General features: G+C 46.8%; 1 protein-coding gene across 1 annotated transcript in view; it reads right to left on the bottom strand.

Moving 5' to 3' along the window:
- LOC134575354 (alpha-2-macroglobulin-like protein 1) overlaps positions 1 to 24,401 on the bottom strand; it is a 134,167-nt gene that overhangs the window by 85,342 nt on the left and 24,424 nt on the right. Inside the window, exons 16-18 of the mRNA XM_063434635.1 lie at positions 22,982 to 23,167; positions 20,996 to 21,095; positions 20,048 to 20,192 (exon numbers count right to left, since the gene is read on the bottom strand). Coding sequence (XP_063290705.1) covers positions 20,048 to 20,192; positions 20,996 to 21,095; positions 22,982 to 23,167 — 431 coding nt within the window. The remainder of the gene's footprint in view (positions 1 to 20,047; positions 20,193 to 20,995; positions 21,096 to 22,981; positions 23,168 to 24,401) is intronic.

Raw genomic sequence — 24,401 nt, forward strand, 5'->3', positions numbered from 1 at the left:
TACCGTACATTAAGCTATATACCGTACATTACGCTGTATACCGTACATTACGCTATATACCGTACATTACGCTATATACCGTACATTACGCTATATACCGTACATTAAGCAGTATACTATACATTAAGCTGAATACCGTACATTACGCTATATACACCGTACATTACGCTATATACCGTACATTAAGCTATATACCGTACATTAAGCAGTATACTATACATTAAGCAGTATACCGTACATTAAGCTGTATACCGTACATTAAGCTGTATACCGTACATTACGCTATATACCGTACATTAAGCTGTATACCGTACATTAAGCTGTTTACCGTACATTAAGCTGTTTACCGTACATTACGCTGTATACCGTACATTACGCTGTATACTGTACATTACGCTGTATACCGTACATTACGCTATATACCGTACATTAAGCTATATACCGTACATTAAGCTGTATACCGTACATTAAGCAGTATACTATACATTAAGCTGTATACCGTACATGAAGCTATATACCGTACATTAAGCTATATACCGTTGTGGCGAAACCAGCTTCGCCACTGTGAACTGGAGAGGCCTGGCTGCTAGCCTCCTGCCCGCTGACTATGGCCCCTGGACATATTGCACTTTAGAAACTATATTTGGGCATGTAATAATTTGTATTGCTGCTGCTGGCCCTTTAAAAGCAGCGATGGACATATTGGAACTTTTGGGACTACTGTACCTTTAAGACTGTGGAGCGTAGTACAGTAATCCTGCCTTTAATACTTTCATGTCATGTATGTATTTTTGTATGCAGTTAACCTGGGTTATATATATATATGCAGCCTTCATCTGATTGTTCGGTAGAATCACTCCATTCATTGTATTGAGGAAACTACCGAACAACCAGACCACCCAGGATTAAGTGTGCCTCCAATTACCGTTTGCAACAATGTTGCAAACGGGTAATTGGCAATAATGTAATGTGTTCTGTGTCCTCTGGGTGGCCGCCATTCAGGAAACAACCACGTGGCGGCGGCCATCTTAAACTACCGAACAGCGGTGTTTTGCCGTCGAGTGTCTGGAACTAAAATCGGACACTTGACTAGGCAAACACCGCTGAGACCTCCATACTTCCAGAAATTCGTATGGAAACTACCGAATGACCCCCGTTCGGTAGAAAGAACCCCACAAACAAGGGAATTCATTCAAACCCTCTCCAGGCTCTATAACACAGGCAATTCGCCTGTTTTCATTCCCTTGTTTGTGACCGACCGCAGGGCCAAAATGCATGGAACTGTTTTCGGATACTTTACCCATGCGGTCGGTCAAATCTTTGGAACTTCATATCTCCCGAACCATTCATCCGAATGACCTGATTCTTGGATATGTTGTCCCCCTGAATAAGGGCTATCAGGGGATACCTGTTTTGGAGGTGTAGCATTGGTATTTGGGGTACATCCAGGAATTGGGGAAAAAGGTGTACAGTATAATTGTGTTAAGTGTTAATCTAAGGGGAGGAAATGTGTGGGAGGTACATCCATGTGATTGGTTAATTTCATCCTGCCCCTGGGAGTGTCCTGTATGTACTTGTTGGTAATTGTAACGGACCGTTTCACTTACAAGGATAAAACCCAGTTTAGGCGATAATCCCCTTTCCAGATGCACAGGCAGCTACTGCAAACACCATTCTCCCGACTGGAACCACACGAACTCTGGAATAAGCTGAACAGGAAAAGCATCCGCTTACACTCCTGGCAGTCAGCATATAATCCAATTCCCCCAAAGACCGAGACGACACATCGCTTTGAGGGTTAAGCAAGAACTCCAGACTGGGACACCCAGTCTGCCTTTTATTACCAACAAGTACATACAGGACACTCCCAGGGGGAGGATGAAATTAACCAATCACATGGATGTACCTCCCACACATTTCCTCCCCTTAGATTAACACTTAACACAATTATACTGTACACCTTTTTCCCCAATTCCTGGATGTACCCCAAATACATATGATACACCTCCAAAACCGGTATCCCCTGATAGCCCTTATTCAGGGGAACAACATATACAAGAATCAGCCCATTCGGATAAACGGTTTGTGAGATATGGGGTTTCAAAGATTTGACCGACCGCATGGGTAAAGTATCCGAAAACAGTTCCATGCATTTTGGCCCTGCGGTCGGTCACAAACAAGGGAATGAAAACAGGCGAATTACTTGGGTTATAGAGACTAAGGGGAATTCGCATGAATCCCTTAGTTCGTATGTTTCTTTCTACCGAACGACGGGTCATTCGGTAGTTTCTATACGAAATCCTGGAAGTCTGGAGGTCTCAGCGGTGTTTGCCTGGTCGAGTGTCCGATTTCAGTTCCAGACACTCGACGGCAAAACACCGCTGTTCGGCAGTTAAAGATGGCCGCCGCCACGTGTTGGTTTCCTGAATGGCGGCCACCCAGAGGACACAGAACACATTACATGGATTGCTAATTACCTGTTTGCAACATTGTTGCAAACGGTAATTGGAGGCACACTTAGTCCTGGGTGGTCTGGTTGTTCGGTAGTTTCCTCCATACAATGAATGGAGTGATTCTACCGAACCATCAGATGAATGCTGACACATATATAACCCAGGTTAACTGCATACAAAAATACATACATGACGTGAAAGTATTAAAGGCAGGATTACTGTACTACGCTCCACAGTCTTAAAGGTACAGTAGTCCCAAAAGTTCCAATATGCCCATCGCTGCTTTTAAAGGGCCAGCAGCAGCAATACAAATTGTTACATGCCCAAATATAGTTTTTAAAGTGCAGCATGTCCAGGGGCCATAGTCAGCGGGCAGGAGGCTAGCAACCAGGCCTCTCCAGTTCACAGTGGCGAAGCTGGTTTCGCCACATTAATAAAAGCCAGACTGGGTGTCCCAGTCTAGAGTCTTGCTTAACCCTCAAAGCGATGTGTCGTCTCGGTCTTTGGGGGAATGGGATTGTATGCTGACTGCCAAGAGTGTAAGCCGATGTCTGCTTTTCTTGTTCAGCTGTTCCAGTGTTCGTGTGGTTCCAGTCGGGAGAATGGTGTTTGCAGTAGCTGCCTGTGCATCTGGAAAGGGGATTATCGCCTAAACTGGGTTTTATCCTCTTGTAAGTGAAACGGTCCGTTACAACCGTACATTACGCTATATACCGTACATTAAGCTGTATACCGTACATTAAGCAGTATACTATACATTAAGCTGTATACCGTACATTAAGCTGTATACCGTACATTACGCTGTATACCGTACATTAAGCTGTTTACCGTACATTAAGCTGTTTACCGTACATTACGCTGTATACCGTACATTACGCTGTATACTGTACATTACGCTGTATACCGTACATTACGCTGTATACCGTACATTACGCTGTATACTGTACATTAAGTTGTATACCGTACATTAAGTTGTATACCGTACATTAAGCTATATACACCGTACATTAAGTTGTATACCGTACATTAAGCTGTATACCGTACATTAAGCTGTATACCGTACATTAAGCAGTATACTATACATGAAGCTATATACCGTACATGAAGCTATATACCGTACGTGAAGCTATATACCGTACATTAAGCTATATACCGTACATTAAGCTGTATACTATACATTAAGCTGTATACCGTACATTAAGCTATATACCGTACATTAAGCTGTATACTATACATTACGCTATATACCGTACATTACGCTATATACCGTACATTACGCTATATACCGTACATTACGCTATATACCGTACATTAAGCAGTATACCGTACATTAAGCAGTATACCGTACATTAAGCTATATACCGTACATTAAGCTGTATACCGTACATTAAGCTGTATACCGTACATTAAGCTGTTTACCGTACATTACGCTGTATACCGTACATTACGCTGTATACCGTACATTACGCTGTATACCGTACATTAAGCAGTATACTATACATTAAGCTGTATACCGTACATTAAGCTGTATACCGTACATTAAGCTATATACCGTACATTAAGCTGTATACTATACATTACGCTATATACCGTACATTACGCTATATACCGTACATTACGCTATATACCGTACATTAAGCTATATACCGTACATTAAGCAGTATACCGTACATTAAGCAGTATACCGTACATTAAGCTATATACCGTACATTAAGCTGTATACCGTACATTAAGCTGTTTACCGTACATTACGCTGTATACCGTACATTACGCTGTATACCGTACATTACGCTGTATACCGTACATTAAGCAGTATACTATACATTAAGCTGTATACCGTACATGAAGCTATATACCGTACATTACGCTATATACCGTACATTACGCTATATACCGTACATTACGCTGCATACCGTACATTAAGCAGTATACTATACATTAAGCAGTATACCGTACATTAAGCTATATACCGTACATTAAGCTATATACCGTACATTAAGCTGTATACCGTACATTAAGCAGTATACTATACATGAAGCTATATACCGTACATGAAGCTTTATACCGTACATTAAGCTATATACCGTACATTACGCTATATACCGTACATTAAGCTGTATACTGTACATTAAGCTGTATACCGTACATTACGCTATATACCGTACATTAAGCTATATACCGTACATTAAGCAGTATACCGTACATTAAGCTGTATACCGTACATTAAGCTGTATACCGTACATTAAGCTGTATACCGTACATTACGCTATATACCGTACATTAAGCTGTATACCGTACATTAAGCTGTTTACCGTACATTACGCTGTATACCGTACATTACGCTGTATACCGTACATTACGCTGTATACTGTACATTACGCTGTATACCGTACATTACGCTGTATACCGTACATTACGCTGTATACTATACATTAAGCTGTATACTGTACATTAAGTTGTATACTGTACATTAAGCTATGTAACGGACCGTTTCACTTACAAGAGGATAAAACCCAGTTTAGGCGATATCCCCCTTTCCAGATGCACAGGCAGCTACTGCAAACACCATTCTCCCGACTGGAACCACACGAACACTGGAACAGCTGAACAAGAAAAGCAGACATCGGCTTACACTCTTGGCAGTCAGCATACAATCCCATTCCCCCAAAGACCGAGACGACACATCGCTTTGAGGGTTAAGCAAGAACTCTAGACTGGGACACCCAGTCTGGCTTTTATTTCCAACTCACACATACAGGCCACACCCAGGGGGAGGCATAAAAGAACCAATGACATAGATGTTACCTCCCACACATCCCCTCCCCTTAGTGTGACACATAATCCCATTATGCATACAGAGTAAAATATACTTTTACACAACTTTCATAACTTTAAAACCATACATCACATTCACATAAAAATACATATCCACAATCAATCCATTCAGGGGAACAACATATTAAAAAATGGCATGAATCCGAACAGGGGTTTAAAAGTTACTAAAAGTATCTTTTGGGCCCTGGCTTGCAGCATGGCACAATCTGGCTCAAACAGAAGTAAAACATCCCCCACAATGCATCCCGGCTTCCTCCCTTCTGCCCTGGAGATAATTGGAGAAGTAATCCAATTATCTAGGACTAGAGTCAGACTCCATTAACCACATGGTTGCAAAAAGACAGTAAAAGACATAAAATTACATACTGATACATTTAACACATAAAACACACATTTCTACATATCCCCAGTTTAACTGAACACATAAATACCTACATAATATTTAAGACAGTATTACTGTGATATGTTACAAAGTCTTAAAGGGACACTAGTCCCAAAAGTCCCAATATGTCCATCGCTGATTTTAAAGGGCCAGTAGCAGCATGTAACGGACCGTTTCACTTACAAGAGGATAAAACCCAGTTTAGGCGATAATCCCCTTTCTAGATGCACAGGCAGCTACGGCAAACACCATTCTCCCGACTGGAACCACACGAACACTGGAACAGCTGAACAAGAAAAGCAGACATCGGCTTACACTCTTGGCAGTCAGCATACAATCCCATTCCCCCAAAGACCGAGACGACACATCGCTTTGAGGGTTAAGCAAGAACTCAAGACTGGGACACCCAGTCTGGCTTTTATTACAAACAAGTACATACAGGACACTCCCAGGGGGAGGATGAATTTAGCCAATCACATGGATGTACCTCCCACACATTTCCTCCCCTTAGATTAGCACTTAACATAATTATACCGTACACCCTTTTCCCCAATTCCTGGATGTACCCCAAAAACAGGGGGTACACCTTTAAATCCAGCATCGCTGGATAGCCCTTATTCAGGGGGACAACATATCCAAAGTTCAAGTAACTCGGATGAATGGTTCGTGAGATATGGGGTTCCAAAGATTTGACCGACCGCATGGGTAAAGTATCCGAAAACCGTTCCATGCATTTTGGCCCTGCGGTCGGTCACAAACAAGGGAATGAAAACAGGCGAATTGCCTGTGTTATAGAGACTGGAGAGGGTTTGAATGAATTCCCTTGTTTGTGGGGTTCTTTCTACCGAACGGCGGGTCATTCGGTAGTTTCCATACGAATTTCTGGAAGTATGGAGGTCTCAGCGGTGTTTGCCTAGTCAAGTGTCCGATTTTAGTTCCAGACACTCGACGGCAAAACACCGCTGTTCGGTAGTTTAAGATGGCCGCCGCCACGTGTTTGTTTCCTGAATGGCGGCCACCCAGAGGACAAAGGATACATTACACTGATTGCCAATTACCCGTTTGCAACATTGTTGCAAACTGTAATTGGAGGCACACTTATTCCTGGGTGGTCTGGTTGTTCGGTAGTTTCACTCAATACAATGAATGGAGTGATTCTACCAAACAATCAGATGAATGCTGTACATATATATAACCCAGGTAACTGCATACCACAATACATACATGACATTAAAGTATTAAAGGCAGGATTACTGTACTACGCTCCACAGTCTTAAAGGTACAGTAGTCCCAAAAGTTCCAATATGTCCATCGCTGCTTTTAAAGGGCCAGCAGCAGCAATACAAATTATTACCTGCCCAAATATAGTTTCTAAAGTGCAACACGTCCAGGGGCCATAGTCAGCGGGCAGGAGGCCAGCAGCCAGGCCTCTCCAGTTCACAGTGGCGAAGCTGGTTTCGCCACATTTCTCCCCTTTGCCAATTAGACTAACAGGGTACCTGACTTTCTGCCGGTCAGTGCCCTGGTTAGTCCAGCAACCCACCCACAAAACAGAAATAACAGAGCAGCCCACCCACACTAACCGGTTACTACATCTGGGTGAGGAAGGATTTTGTCCAAGTTCTGGTGTTTCACCACTGCTGGGTGGGAGACGGGTAGGCTGCCTTGGTGGGTTGCTGAGGGGGCAGAGACCAGCGGTACTCTGTCCTGTTGCCAGCACTACCACGGGAGTAGTCTGGTGGGCGTCTGGTTGCTGGAGACTGGCTGTCTCCCCTTTAGGTGCACAGCTCGACTGCTGGAGGGGGAGACCGACTGTCTCCCCTTTTGATCCATCACACTGAGGCTGGGGAACAGGACCGACCGTCCCTATCCCTTGTGCGGTAAGTGCAGAGACTACGGTCCCATCTGCACAGTTGTGGGGCTTAACATCTCCCCTTGGTGGGTTAGGTTGCCGTGGGAGAGGGGGTGTAACAAGTTCCTCTCTCTGGATGGCAAACTGCCGCTGGGGAGAAAGGATGGCACCTTCTGCTCCCTGGGGTACACACTGCCGCTGGGGAGGAAGGACGACACCATCAGCTCCCTGGGGTACACACTGCCGCTGGGGAGGAAGGATTGCACCTTCTGCTCCCTGAGACACACCCTGCCGCTGGGGAGGGAGGACACGGCTCTCCTCTCCCTTTACTTCACACTGCCTTCCAGGCACATCACTTTGCTGCTGGGGGGCAGGAACAACAACCTCTGCCCCCTGTAACTCAGCCTGCCGCTGGGGAGGAAGGACGACACCTTCATCTCCCTGGGGTGTACGCTGCCACTGGGGAGGAAGGACGACACCTTCATCTCCCTGGGGTGTACGCTGCCACTGGGGAGGAAGGACGACACCTTCATCTCCCTGGGGTACACACTGCCGCTGGGGAGGGAGGACGCTGCTCTCCTCTCCCTTCACTTCACACTGCCCTCCCGGCACATCACTTTGCTGCTGGGGGGCAGGAACAACAACCTCTGCCCCCTGTAACTCAGCCTGCTGCTGGGGAGGATGGACGACACCATCAGCTCCCGGAGACACACACTGCCGCTGGGGAGGGAGGACGCTGCTCTCCTCTCCCTTTACTTCCCACTGCCTTCCTGGCACATCACTTTTCTGCTGGGGGGCAGGAACAACAACCTCTGCCCCCTGTAACTCAGCCTGCCGCTGGGGAGGAAGGACGACACCTTCATCTCCCTGGGACACACACTGCCGCTGGGGAGGAAGGACGACACCTTTAGCTCCCTGGGACTTACTCTGCCGCTGGGGAGGATGGACGACACCATCAGCTCCCTGGGTTACACACTGCCGCTGGGGATCTGGGCCGACTGCCCAGCATCCCTGTAGGGCCGGTAGAGAGACCTCGGTCCCATCTCCACCTGCCTGTTGTGGTTCCTCACAGGACCAATCTATGAGGACCCCTACTTCGGGTTCTTCCTGCCGCCTCGGGGGGGGGGGCGGATAACCTCCTCGGATGCAGCCTCTACTCTGCTGCTGTACCACTCTTCCTGCTCATCATACTCTTCGTCCATCTTTGAGTTTTGCTCAGCCATGACCTGGTTCCAGATCCCCTGGAATGTGTCCATGGATATATAACCCCCATACTGGGCCACTTGCTGCCTCACCTTGGCCATAAAATCATCTTCAGCGTCAGAGCCTTCCATACTTGTCTGCTCCAAGTCGCTGGATACCTCTGCTGCCAGGGGCGCTGCACGAATGCTAACGTTGCCCTCAATTTGTAACTCCAAGGAAATGGTGTTCTGTAGCTGTCCTTCTGGCTGTAGGAACGATCCCGCCGCTTGCCACCAATTGTAACGGACCGTTTCACTTACAAGAGGATAAAACCCAGTTTAGGCGATAATCCCCTTTCTAGATGCACAGGCAGCTACGGCAAACACCATTCTCCCGACTGGAACCACACGAACACTGGAACAGCTGAACAAGAAAAGCAGACATCGGCTTACACTCTTGGCAGTCAGCATACAATCCCATTCCCCCAAAGACCGAGACGACACATCGCTTTGAGGGTTAAGCAAGAACTCAAGACTGGGACACCCAGTCTGGCTTTTATTACAAACAAGTACATACAGGACACTCCCAGGGGGAGGATGAATTTAACCAATCACATGGATGTACCTCCCACACATTTCCTCCCCTTAGATTAGCACTTAACATAATTATACCGTACACCCTTTTCCCCAATTCCTGGATGTACCCCAAAAACAGGGGGTACACCTTTAAATCCAGCATCGCTGGATAGCCCTTATTCAGGGGGACAACATATCCAAAGTTCAAGTAACTCGGATGAATGGTTCGTGAGATATGGGGTTCCAAAGATTTGACCGACCGCATGGGTAAAGTATCCGAAAACGGTTCCATGCATTTTGGCCCTGCGGTCGGTCACAAACAGGTGAATGAAACATACGAATTACTTGGGTTATAGAGACTAAGGGGGATTCGCATGAATCCCCTAGTTCGTATGTTTCTTTCTACCGAACGACGGGTCATTCGGTAGTTTCCATACGAATTTCTGGAAGTATGGAGGTCTCAGCGGTGTTTGCCTAGTCAAGTGTCCGATTTTAGTTCCAGACACTCGACGGCAAAACACCGCTGTTCGGTAGTTTAAGATGGCCGCCGCCACGTGTTTGTTTCCCGAATGGCGGCCACCCAGAGGACAAAGGATACATTACACTGATTGCCAATTACCCGTTTGCAACATTGTTGCAAACTGTAATTGGAGGCACACTTATTCCTGGGTGGTCTGGTTGTTCGGTAGTTTCACTCAATACAATGAATGGAGTGATTCTACCGAACAATCAGATGAATGCTGTACATATATATAACCCAGGTAACTGCATACCACAATACATACATGACATTAAAGTATTAAAGGCAGGATTACTGTACTACGCTCCACAGTCTTAAAGGTACAGTAGTCCCAAAAGTTCCAATATGTCCATCGCTGCTTTTAAAGGGCCAGCAGCAGCAATACAAATTATTACCTGCCCAAATATAGTTTCTAAAGTGCAACACGTCCAGGGGCCATAGTCAGCGGGCAGGAGGCCAGCAGCCAGGCCTCTCCAGTTCACAGTGGCGAAGCTGGTTTCGCCACATTTCTCCCCTTTGCCAATTAGACTAACAGGGTACCTGACTTTCTGCCGGTCAGTGCCCTGGTTAGTCCAGCAACCCACCCACAAAACAGAAATAACAGAGCAGCCCACCCACACTAACCGGTTACTACATCTGGGTGAGGAAGGATTTTGTCCAAGTTCTGGTGTTTCACCACTGCTGGGTGGGAGACGGGTAGGCTGCCTTGGTGGGTTGCTGAGGGGGCAGAGACCAGCGGTACTCTGTCCTGTTGCCAGCACTACCACGGGAGTAGTCTGGTGGGCGCCTGGTTGTTGGAGACTGGCTGTCTCCCCTTTAGGTGCACAGCTCGACTGCCGGAGGGGGAGACCGACTGTCTCCCCTTTGGATCCATCACACTGAGGCTGGGGAACAGGACCGACCGTCCCTATCCCTTGTGCTGTAAGTGCAGAGACTACGGTCCCATCTGCACAGTTGTGGGGCTTAACATCTCCCCTTGGTGGGTTAGGTTGCCGTGGGAGAGAGGGTGTAAAACGTTCCTCTCTCTGGATGGCAAACTGCCGCTGGGGAGAAAGGATGGCACCTTCTGCTCCCTGGGGTACACACTGCCGCTGGGGAGGAAGGATTGCACCTTCTGCTCCCTGAGGTACCCACTGCCGCTGGGGAGGAAGGATGACACCTTCATCTCCCTGGGGTACACACTGCCGCTGGGGAGGGAGGACGCTGCTCTCCTCTCCCTTCGCTTCACACTGCCTTCCTGGCACATCACTTTGCTGCTGGGGAGGAAGGACGACACCTTCATCTCCCTGGGGTACACACTGCCGCTGGGGAGGGAGGACGCTGCTCTCCTCTCCCTTCACTTCACACTGCCTTCCTGGCACATCACTTTGCTGCTGGGGGGCAGGAACAACAACCTCTGCCCCCTGTAACTCAGCCTGCCGCTGGGGAGGATGGACGACACCATCAGCTCCCGGAGACACACACTGCCGCTGGGGAGGGAGGACGCTGCTCTCCTCTCCCTTTACTTCACACTGCCTTCCTGGCATATCACTTTTCTGCTGGGGGGCAGGAACAACAACCTCTGCCCCCTGTAACTCAGCCTGCCGCTGGGGAGGAAGGACGACACCTTCATCTCCCTGGGACACACACTGCCGCTGGGGAGGAAGGACGACACCTTCAGCTCCCTGTGATACAATCTGCCGCTGGGGAGGAAGGATGACACCTTTAGCTCCCTGGGACTTACTCTGCCGCTGGGGAGGATGGACGACACCATCAGCTCCCTGGGTTACACACTGCCGCTGGGGATCTGGGCCGACTGCCCAGCATCCCTGTAGGGCTGGTAGAGAGACCTCGGTCCCATCTCCACCTGCCTGTTGTGGTTCCTCACAGGACCAATCTATGAGGACCCCTACTTCGGGTTCTTCCTGCCGCCTCAGGGGGGGGCGGCTAACCTCCTCGGATGCAGCCTCTACTCTGCTGCTGTACCACTCTTCCTGCTCATCATACTCTTCGTCCATCTTTGAGTTTTGCTCAGCCATGACCTGGTTCCAGATCCCCTGGAATGTGTCCATGGATATATAACCCCCATACTGGGCCACTTGCTGCCTCACCTTGGCCATAAAATCATCTTCAGCGTCAGAGCCTTCCATACTTGTCTGCTCCAAGTCGCTGGATACCTCTGCTGCCAGGGGCGCTGCACGAGTGCTAACGTTGCCCTCAATTTGTAACTCCAAGGAATTGGTGTTCTGTAGCTGTCCTTCTGGCTGTGGGAACAATCCCGCAGCTTGTTGGTTCCTCTGCATCGTTCGCAGCATGAGGTACGCCTGTACATCGTTGTAGACCCGGTCTGCCATCCGCTCCGCTCGGGCTGGTGAGAATAGAGCCATCCTGCTCCTATATTCCCTGGCAAACTCGGATTCCTCCTCCTCCCTCGGAGGTGCTGCAGCAGCTGCGACTCTGTCTCCTTCCATTTTCCTGATTTCCTTTGTAGATAGGGTCGCTGTACGGATACTAGCGTTGCCCTCAATTTGTAATCCAGAAATGGTGTTGTCTGTAGCTGTCCCTCTGGTTGTAGGAACGATCCCGCCGCTTGCCACCAATTGTAACGGACCGTTTCACTTACAAGAGGATAAAACCCAGTTTAGGCGATATCCCCCTTTCCAGATGCACAGGCAGCTACTGCAAACACCATTCTCCCGACTGGAACCACACGAACACTGGAACAGCTGAACAAGAAAAGCAGACATCGGCTTACACTCTTGGCAGTCAGCATACAATCCCATTCCCCCAAAGACCGAGACGACACATCGCTTTGAGGGTTAAGCAAGAACTCTAGACTGGGACACCCAGTCTGGCTTTTATTTCCAACTCACACATACAGGCCACACCCAGGGGGAGGCATAAAAGAACCAATGACATAGATGTTACCTCCCACACATCCCCTCCCCTTAGTGTGACACATAATCCCATTATGCATACAGAGTAAAATATACTTTTACACAACTTTCATAACTTTAAAACCATACATCACATTCACATAAAAATACATATCCACAATCAATCCATTCAGGGGAACAACATATTAAAAAATGGCATGAATCCGAACAGGGGTTTAAAAGTTACTAAAAGTATCTTTTGGGCCCTGGCTTGCAGCATGGCACAATCTGGCTCAAACAGAAGTAAAACATCCCCCACAATGCATCCCGGCTTCCTCCCTTCTGCCCTGGAGATAATTGGAGAAGTAATCCAATTATCTAGGACTAGAGTCAGACTCCATTAACCACATGGTTGCAAAAAGACAGTAAAAGACATAAAATTACATACTGATACATTTAACACATAAAACACACATTTCTACATATCCCCAGTTTAACTGAACACATAAATACCTACATAATATTTAAGACAGTATTACTGTGATATGTTACAAAGTCTTAAAGGGACACTAGTCCCAAAAGTCCCAATATGTCCATCGCTGATTTTAAAGGGCCAGTAGCAGCAATATAAATTATTACATGCCCAAATATAGTGTTTATAGAGCAATATGTCCATGGGCCGTAGTCGCAGGGCAGGAGGCTAGCAGCCAGGCCTCTCCAGTTCACAGTGGCGAAGCTGGTTTCGCCACAAGCTATATACCGTACATTAAGCTATATACACCGTACATTAAGTTGTATACCGTACATTAAGTTGTATACCGTACATTATGCTGTATACCGTACATTAAGCTGTATACCGTACATTACGCTATATACCGTACATAAAGCTGCATACCGTACATAAAGCTGCATACCGTACATAAAGCTGCATACCGTACATTACGCTATATACCGTACATTACGCTATATACCGTACATTACGCTATATACCGTACATTAAGCTGCATACCGTACATTAAGCTGTATACTATGAATTAAGCTATATACCATACATTAAGTTACCGTAAATACTATACATTAAGCTGTATACCGTTACATTAAGCTGTATACTGTACATTAAGCTGTATACCGTACATTACGCTGTATACTATACATTACGCTATATACCGTACATTACGCTGTATACCGTACATTACGCTGTATACTATACATTAAGCTGCATACCGTACATTAAGCTGCATACCGTACATTAAGCTGCATACCGTACATTAAGCTGTATACTATGAATTAAGCTATATACCATACATTAAGTTAAATACTATATATTAAGCTGTATACCGTACATTACTCTATATACCGTATATTACGCTATATACCGTACATAAAGCTGCATACCGTACATAAAGCTGCATACCGTACATTACGCTGTATACCGTACATTACGCTGTATACCGTACATTACGCTGTATACTATACATTAAGCTGTATACCGTACATTAAGCTGCATACCGTACATTAAGCTGCATACCGTACATTAAGCTGTATACTATGAATTAAGCTATATACCATACATTAAGTTAAATACTATATATTAAGCTGTGTACTGTACATTACTCTGTACTTGTTCTGGTTATCAACTAGAGGAATTTTGTGCATAGAATTAAATACATGAAATATTTGTGATCTGAAGGTAATATAGAAGGTGAGTCTGAGTCATTAGAAAAGGATATTGTAAAAAAAAGACATTATATTTTTCAATTAATCTGATTACTCAAAGCATGATCGTTATGGAGTGTTATTGAGTGTAATTCACAGACTCCGTTCTTTAGATTTGAATAATGAAAAATTTAAAAACGATACATAATAAAATAAATGGTAATCTATTTTCTGGCAATGCCTATGAATCAGATCCAGGGAATACAACAACTGAAAGGAATCTCATAAAAAAGGAAAATGACTGACTGCTAAAATAATTGTATACAAATACAAAAAAAACAAGTCCTGTGCTTAAACTCCCATCACTCCTGGACGGCAGTACACAAAAAGTTACCTGCGCTCTTCCCAAATCCCTATGTATATTTAAACAAATGGAGATTATTTAGTTTCTCCAATGGCCATGAGAGACTTTAGCCCACCTGCCCCGTCAAGGCAAACCTCTCAGGTGGGTCCTACACTAACCTTTCACTTTGCTTTCTTGATTCAATTTTGTTTTAAATATTTTTATTGTTATCACAATATAAATGCGGGTTTCAAGTATAATACGGTTAAAGCGGGTAGTCGCCTACGCAGAGGCGTGCTTATTAAAGTTTCAGTTAACATGGGGCAAACATATTTGTCTGAATATCATGTAATTGCCTGCGCAGAGGCGTATGAGTCATCATAGGCATGTAGGTAGGCAGTAGTAAGACAAGCGGGTAAACGAGGGCAGATAAACTAAGAGTCAGCGCCAATGAACAGAACAATGTATAAGCATTATCTCTTATCATTTTTGCATCATTAACAGCAGGAGCATAGTTAACACCCTGTATCATGTCAGTGCCTCACGGCCATGGTATGAGCTAGTCGTTTGTCGTGTAACGGCTCTTAAGTAGCCATGATGCATGCATGCAATAATAAAGGAGGCATATTGGTTAAAAAACAACATTGATAAACATATTTATACGATTATAGTAAAGGCCATTAACGGCAGGTATCTAAACAGTTGTTCTGTCTATGTTTCGAATGCAGAGTGTTAAGAACATTTGCGAGTCAGACAGTGTATAAGCTGCAGTGCTAGTGCTATCAACATTTCAAACGCATTCTAATTATTGGGAATTGCCTGGCATCGTGTATAGTGAAGCTATCTGGTTTTCCAGTATGCAGAGATATGCGACTTTACAGCTTATCATGTAACTGGCAGCTATTATGTATGCGGCAATAGGCAGCGTCGGTCTTTGGCCCCTAGAGGCAGTATAGCATAGACTGGGTTCCTTTAGCATTTTAAGTTAGCATGGTCAGAGGCGGCTCTCTAATTAGGCGGTTTAGGCGGCCGCCTAAGGCCTCGCGCTGGCGGGGGCCTCGCGGCCGCCTAAACCGCCTGTGGGCAGAGTGTGTCAGGTCCTCGGGCAGTGACCGAGGACCTGACACCAGGAGGGGGCCCGGCGGCTTGCCCGGTATGCCGCCGGGTGCGAGGCCCCTCCTGGCTGCCCGGCCAGCCACCGCAGACACTGGTCTGCAGCTCCGCAGTGTGCAGAGCTGCAGACCATGTGACTCGCGAGAATTGGCCAATCAGAGCGTTGCCGCGGGTTACCGCGGCAACGCTCTGAAATCTCGCGAGATTACACGGTCTGCAGCTCTGAGGAGCTGCAGACCGTAAGCAGTGGCCACCGGACCACCAGGGAGCCCACTGGACCACCAGGGAAAGGTAGGCTCTCCCTCCCCATCACCCCCCACCACCCTCAGCCTCACCACCACTTCCACCATCACCCCTCCTCATCACCCCCCACCATCACCCCTCCCCACCCTCACCATCACCCCCCACCACCCTCAGGCTAACCCCCCACCACCATCACCACCCCCAGCCTCACCCCCCTCAGCCTCACCATCACCCCCCCACCCTCACCATCACCCCCCACCACCCTCAGCTTCACCATCACCCTCCACCACCCTCAGCCTCACCTCCCACCATCCTCAGCCTCACCCCGCCACCCTCACCATCACCCTCCACCACCCTCAGCCTCACCTCCCACCATCCTCAGCCTCACCCCGCCACCCTCACCATCAACCCCCACCACCCTCAGCCTCACCCCCCCACCCTCACAATCACCCCCACCACCCTCAGCCTCACCATCACCCCCCACCCACCATCACCCCCCACCACCCTCAGCCCCACCATCACCCCCACCACCCTCAGCCTCACCATCACCCCCACCACCCTCAACCTCACCATCACCCCCACCATCACCCTCCACCACCCTCAGCCTCACCCCCACCACCCTCAGCCTCACCCCCACCACCCTCACCATCACCCCCCACCACCCCCCACCCTCAGCCTCACCATCACCCCCCACCCACCATCACCCGCCACCACCCTCAGCCCCACCATCACCCCCCACCACCCTCAGCCTCACCATCACCCCCCACCACCCTCAGCCTCACCATCACCCTCCACCATCCTCAGCCTCACCCCCACCACCCTCAGCCTCACCCCCACCACCCTCACCATCACCCCCCACCACCCCCCCACCCTCAGCCTAACCCCCCCCACCCTCACCATCACCATCACCCCCCACCACCCTCAGCCTAACCCCCCCCACCCTCACCATCACCATCACCCCCCACCCTCACCATCACCCCCCACCCTCAGCCTCGCTATCAACCCCACAACCCTCAGCCTCACCATCACCCTCCATCAGCCTCACCCCCACCACCCTCAGCCTCACCCCCACCACCCTCACCATCACCCCCCACCACCCTCACCATCGCCTCACCCCACTCTCACCATCACCCCCACCACCCTCAGCCTCACCCCCACCACCCCCACCCTCACCCCCCCACCCTCAGCCTCACCCCCCACCCTCACCATCACCCCCCACCACCCTCAGCCTCACCATCACCCTCCACCACCCTCAGCCTCACCCCCACCACACCCCCACCATCCTCAGCCTCACCCCGCCACCCTCACCATCACCCCCCCCACCCTCAGCCTCCCCCCCACCCTCACCATCACCCCCCACCCCCCTCAGCCTCACCATCACCCCCCACCCCCCACCACCCTCACCATCACCCCCCCCACCACCCTCACCATCACCCCCCCACCACCCTCACCATCACCCCCCCACCACCCTCACTATCACCCCCCACCACCCTCAGCCTCACCATCACCCTCCACCACCCTTTTTTGTTAGTGGGGCCTCATGTTTGCATTTCGCCTAAGGCCTCATAAAGTCTAGAGCCGCCTCTGAGCATGGTAATGGCAAATTGGCATCGAATAGGCATAGTAAGTAAAAACTGAATGACATTGTAGTGTCCTGTTGCCCAGTCATTAAGGTGTTTCACCAGTTATCGTTCCATGGAACTAGTTTAAGAGTCTCTCCACTGGAGGTGGCGATGTAATGCCTGATGTGAAGCACTGTCCAGCGCGGGGCCAATGGACCCACCCGGTATAACATTGCCGTGGCCTCTTGCAGGCTTGCGTCCGGGTGTATATGCTTGTCTAGCTGGTTAATCAGTGCAGGGCCCCTCCCGTCTCCCCGGTGTGACCAACCCCCCCTTTGTTCCACTCCAGGTCTGCTCCGGCCGGTCGGCCCGGAGAGTAGCAGTGCTGTGGGCACTCAAGGATAGCAGCAGCCCGGCAGACTCCCACCCCTGAAAAGTCCTCGGGCCCCTCGTCCCCTGCACCTCCCCATCACCTGCAGTTCCCCGGTGAAGCCCCAGCTCCGTTGTGCCTTCCCCTTCTCCGGTCACATACTTGTCGCCGGTGTTCGCCTCCCCGGCTACCGGTACGCCGGGGGTCCAGCTCGCCCCGGCTCCACAGGGCTCTCAGAGTTGGGGGCAGGCCTCCCTGAACCACCACCAAATCCAGGGGTTAGAGCCGGCTCCGCGTCGACCTTTCTGCTGCCCAGAGGGGTCCAACTGTGGGATCTGTCTCCCCGGTAGGCCAGGGCGACCCCGCCTGATTCCCAGTAGTGTGTGCGCAGAGTAGCCATCTTGGCGCCACGTGGGAAAGGGCTCCCCAGTGTGTAGGTCCTCCGCCTCCAGTCTCCGGAGTGTTGACTCGTGGGCCGGGATCACCCCCGCCGGCCCGAGGGGGGGGGGAAACGGGGCCGGACCCCCTCCTCTCCCTCAGCCATCCAATCTCGTGGCTCCTGCCGTCTCCTTGTGCGGGTATGTCCCATGGGCTCAGCTCGGTCGGGTCGTGCGGCTGTGGCTTAGTGTGTCTCTCCCCGCTCAGGGCTTGTTTTTGCCCCTTCTCCGGATGGGTTTTGGTGCAGTGTTGTGGCGTTTCTTGTAACGTTTTCAAGCGTTTTTAGGCGTTTTTGGGTAATCCAGAGCCAGAGCTGACATGGCTTGCTGCCGCTCGGCGGCCCGGCCCCGCCCCCTTGATTCAATTTTGTATCACACAACTATGTTACAATGCTGCCGCCCCACCCATGTATTCCTTATAAGGGATTAGAAAACATGTAGGGGTGAATAAAATACCCCTTTCTGTCTCATTAGAGATATCTCTGCCTGAAGCTCAAGGAAGCAAGATAAAAGGTTAGTACAGGACCCACCTGAGAGGTTTGCCTTGACGGGGCAGGTGGGCTAAAGTCTCTCACTGGAGAAACTAAATAAAAGCGCAGCTAACTTTTTGCTTTGGTTTTAACAGTAAAATTCTTGTACTTATCCAATCCATATTATAAATTTGTAAACGGCCAGACTATATTAGAAAAGATTGGGAATTACCTGGTGTAGTTAGGAAACTATACAATATTCCAATGTAATTGGGAAATATATCAACAAAAAATGAAATACTAGTGAATCAGTTTAATGCAGTCTTACACTGTATCAGTTTTAGTAACTTGTGTGTTTTAGGATTTCTTTTGATTCTGTGTTTGAAACACGTCCTGGGTCTGTTCGTTTATCTCTGAGTTTTAGCAGAGTTTGGGCTCCATGTGCAGCTGCAAGGTGGGACATTGTTGTGTTACTGTAATTTGGAGGGGTGATGACTAGCTGACAAACTGGTTGTCATGCTGCATGGTTTTAGAATGGACTGGATGTTGTGAGATGAAAATTGGCTATAATATATAACTATATAATAAAATGGCACAGACATAATACTGAAACAAAATATATCATCTTATGGCACGAGAATTAAATCAGGGGGACCCAAAAGGAAGATCACCAGATGGGGTAGAACTAAAGCTCCCATGATGCTTTGCATGCATTTAGCATGACAAAGCATCATGGGAGCTGTATTGTTAATACATCTTGGGATCTACCTTTTGGGCACACCTGATTTAAGTCTGTTTAATTCTAATGTTCAAGATCAAGTTATATTAATACACTAGAACAGTGTAAGGCAGACATGTTTTAGCACTGTGTTATCGTTGCTAAAACAGACTCTTTCACAGTAATCTTAATGGCAGAGCAGACACTTTTGTCTAGCATTGACAATTTGTCTGTCTGCCTCTGGGTTTCTTGTATCGTTGGTTGGGCCAGCTGGGGGTTATTGTGTAGGTATAAGATGGACTGGGTACCATTGTGTCTAGGTGATGTAGACTGGATGTCATGGGAGATATATGAATTGAGCTGGGTATAATGATGTATATGTGACACTGGTTTGTTCTCATTTTGTAAACAAGAGATGTTTGTCACTCTGTTGATACAGTGTCATTGGGAAATTAGCAGTAATAACTCTGATGTTACTTACCCAACAGGTACCAATTCCCATATCCATGTTTTCTGTAAATTTTGACGAATTGTCTGTTTTATATCAGTAAACATATCTTTTCCGTAAGCCGTATCCCTAGGTCTCTCTACCATCCGTGAAGGTTCCTCTTCTAAGATGGTATGAGCTGGAAGGGATTAAAAAAAATGAGACGAAAAAAACAGGTTCAGCCTATAATAATATAAACTCGGTACATAGTGATCCTAACATATTGGTGCAGACATAATATAAGATTTTAGTAAATTCAGTACATCTGTGTGTTAATAGCTAGATCTGACTAATACTATTCTCTCATTCTCTCCTAATGGTAACTTTTCCACAACATACTCAGAGCAAACGGACAGGTAGACAAAAAAAGATAAAATATTACCAGCTAATTCTACAATTCATCCCAACGATGAATCGTCGAATTTACGCTGTCATAAAAAGTGTTCTGGACAGGAAGTTCAATAAATAATAAAATCAGGAATTCTCTGTCTGAAGAGGTGGTTTTATCAGATTCTAGAAATTGTGTTAATGTCTGGAAGTTTTTTTAGTGAAAAACTAGTATATTTTAAATTATGGGTGGTTGTTAGCTTGTTCAGCCAAGGAATATTGAATTGCCAATTTCGAGTCAATGTGTTTTTTTCTCATATCATTGTACGACTGTTAATCCCTTTAAATTAGTTTTTTTTCTCCAATCCTTTTGCATCAACTGCAGAAACTGAGATATATGAAATGTTGAACTTCACCAACGTTAATCTTTTTTTTCTACAAATATTACTATGTAATTACTATGTAAAATGTGAGCAATCCTCTCCTCCTTATGTGAATAACAAATTAATAGACAAAAAAACATTCCTAGTAAGATAACAAGCAAAGTATGAGAGCGTTAAAACACTTAAACTAAATTAGCTATTGTGGGAACCAGCTCAGAGACATTATATTTACCAAAGCTGTCGTATCCAAACTGACTGGCCTTAAAGGGCGAATGAAGACATTGAGCTGGATTCCTTATAATGCCATTTGAAAGAATTTTTATCCCCAGTCTCTGAAAAAGAAAGGATGAAATATAGCTGCACCAGCGCTAATACCAGATGTACTACCACACAGCACTTTCATATTAAAGATGCCCAAATGCATTAGTAAATTAGCCTGATATTGTATCTTCTGCAATTTCCTGAAGTGTTGAACTTTGGAGCGAGCAGGTCTTTTGGTTAAATAAAAAAAAAAGTCTACCTTGACTGGCAAACAATAACAGGGTTATTTACTAAAATGAGAATTCAATGTGGATTCAAAATTAATTTAAAATTTAAGGCAACAGTATCTGAACTAAAAGCATAGCTGACTTGGAGAATTTTTCCAATTCAGCTCTTTGGTCTTAAATTTAAAATTAACTTTGAATTTACTTTGAATTATCACTTTAGTGAATGATTGTGTAAGAGTTCTGGTGCCTAGTTACATTAAACTATTTGAAGTTTGTGACGAACTGAACCTCGCCACGGGTTCTTGGAGGGGCCTGCTGGCCAGCCTCTTGCCTCAGGACTATGGCCCCTGCAATAGACCTTGGCTAATATACTTTTAAATAGCTCTGTTCATGCAATTGGGGTTATGTGGTTCGGGAACCGAACAGCCGCATGAACCAGAGACCACCCGGGAGCTTGTTAAACCCTATTAACACTTAGTAATGATTCTAAATGCAGTGTTCTAATTGTCTGTTTGGGTGACCGCTGTGCGCATGAACGACCACGAAGTGGCGGCCATCTTGTTCGCATGAATGCAGGCAGTGATGCTTGGTCGTTAAGTTCCTGGAAGTGAAATCAGACACGTAAACTCCCGAACACATCATCGCCTGCGTTCGGTTCTGTACAACTTAGAAGGGCACTGTTCGGTGAAATCATTTGTCTGGATGAGGGGAACAAGCTCCAGGGTAAGACTGTTGACTATGTTTGATAGTTTGTTTGGTTTCTAAACTACTGAACTAGACCAACCACAAGCCCTAATTCTCTGGAACTGTTTTGGGCAGGAGCTTCGTGTGCGGTCGGTCAAATTATGACTTCCATGGAAATCTTGAAACCCTGAACCGATCTGGGTGATTTGGTCCCCTAGATTGGGGCTATCAGGGGATGTGGCGTTTACATGTGTTTTGGGGGTAGTTGTTAAAATGTGTGTTTTCTGTGCCTGGAGATAATTGAGTTTAGTATAGTTCCTTACTCAATTATCTCTCAGGCTGGTCCCATCTCAGGTCCAGTAGAGTGATTATCCTGTTTGTGTGGGAGTGTCAGGGGAGTGTTTACTGTGTCCCTCTATTGTATAAAAACAGGCCATTGAGCCTAAATTAAACACATTCGTTTTACCCCTTCATGAAGTCTAGGCTCACGTTTGGGGGATTGAAGAGCTCTAACCACTACTCTGCTGGAAACAGGAGAGCTATAATCAATGCAGCACTTGGGATTCGGGAGACTACTAATGGATATACTCAGCCGGAGTATAGTGGATCCGTTACAAAGTTCTTTTGGGGTACACTCACTAATTAACAAACAAACCATAATAAACGTGCTTAAGCAGCAAGGAAAAGAACATTGTTTGAATCATGTGAAACCATCTCATTATCTCACTAAAGTAAAATATAATGCATATTAATTAAAATAATTAAGTGAAGCCTTGAGAGTTGTTTCGGGCTCTCTCTATTTTTAAAATTTCATTGCAAGAAAGTCTTGTAGTAAATTGAGATAACGAGATAAAATCAAGTTTAGAAATGATGCACTTCTTTGTTTCACGTTGTATTTTACTTCATGAATTAATTTTGTTACAAAAACTTTCAAAAAATGAGAATATTGCATGCAGGTTTGAAGTGAGAGGACATTACTGATTGTTGGTTTGTATCATTATTTCTGTAAGTTTAAAGTTAACAGTGCCTACTCTTAGAAAATTTACCTTGATGAGAGAGAATGCATCAGGTGCGCTGGGTTCAGGAGAAAATGAAACGAATCGTTTTTTGCGGTGAAAGGTTTCAAGTGAACGTTTATTGTATCGAGAGGGGCCTTTCCAGCAGGTGAAGTCTTGCTCCTGAACCCTGTATGGATACCCATAACGACTTCTCAAATCTAATAAATTGTACAGCTGGCAGATGAAATAAAATGTGAATATTATTTTAGGTCTTAGAGCACACACTCCAGAGAACACAGCGTTACCCCTTCCCAGTTTTATAGTCCGATATCTTAGACTTGGATCTCAGGATATTCGTTCTATAGTCAATGAGAAAATATAGGACCATGTGCTATCTTATTAATTGCGGGTGATGGGGCACTTCACCATTAGCTTTAGCCAAGCTGAGGACCCCAGGTTTTGGTCAAACATCTTAAAATTGGAACAACAGTGTCCTCAGCCACTATATTGTCATCTAGTAGTTATGGTGGCTAGAGTGCCCCTTTAAGCACAACTAAAAATAGTTTGCTTACATCCTGTCTTCGTAAACCTTGTACTGCATTGCAGGATTAAAACAAGGATGAGTTTTAAGATTCTCTCCATTAAAGAACAAATGTTAGTTTGCCATCATCACAATCTAGTCACTAAGAACCTTACGCTGTATTGAATATACAGCTTGTTACTCTTGCTGTGGTGGTTAAACCCCCAAATGTAAAACAGAAATAGAATATTTACCTTTTTTTTTTTACAGAGCCAAGGCCAAGTTCTCCCTGCGGGCTCATCCTCAACAACTGATGTTGCTTCCTTTCACCGAAGGGGAACGGAGGTTAAGAAGGACAGACTGAGAGGGGTGTACCACTGTTGGCTGTCTGAAGCTACCATGCTGTACACATGCTGGCGTCAGATGCCAACAAAACAAATAGTTTTCCTGGCACTGCAGGTCCCCTCTCCCTCCCACCCCCATCCAATGTTAGAACTCCTTCAGTGACTTACCTGAGACCAGCGCCAATGTCCCTCGGTGCTGGTTTAGGGTCCGCCCACGCTCCTCCCCCGCAGACGTCATCCGGCGGGGGAGACCGATTGCGCATTCGCGGCCGCCGGCAGGGGAGCCGCGCACGCGCATTAGACTTCTCCATAGGAAAGCATTGAAAATGCTTTCAATGCTTTCCTATGGGGATTTTAGTGACGCTGGAGGTCCTCACATAGCGTGACAACGTCCAGCGACTATAAACCAGAAAGTGCCCTCTAGTGGCTGTCTAGTAGACAGCCACTAGAGGAGGAGTTAACCGTGCAATGTAATTATTGCAGTTTATGAAAACTGCAATATTTACAGTTGCAGGGTTAAGGGTAGTGGGAGTTGGCACCCAGACCACTCCAATAGGCAGAAGTGGTCTGGGTGCCTGAAGTGTCCCTTTTAATTATATATTTT

Source organism: Pelobates fuscus, chromosome 10 (genome assembly GCF_036172605.1).
Source record: "Pelobates fuscus isolate aPelFus1 chromosome 10, aPelFus1.pri, whole genome shotgun sequence".
In the NCBI taxonomy this organism is placed as follows: Eukaryota; Metazoa; Chordata; class Amphibia; order Anura; family Pelobatidae; genus Pelobates; species Pelobates fuscus.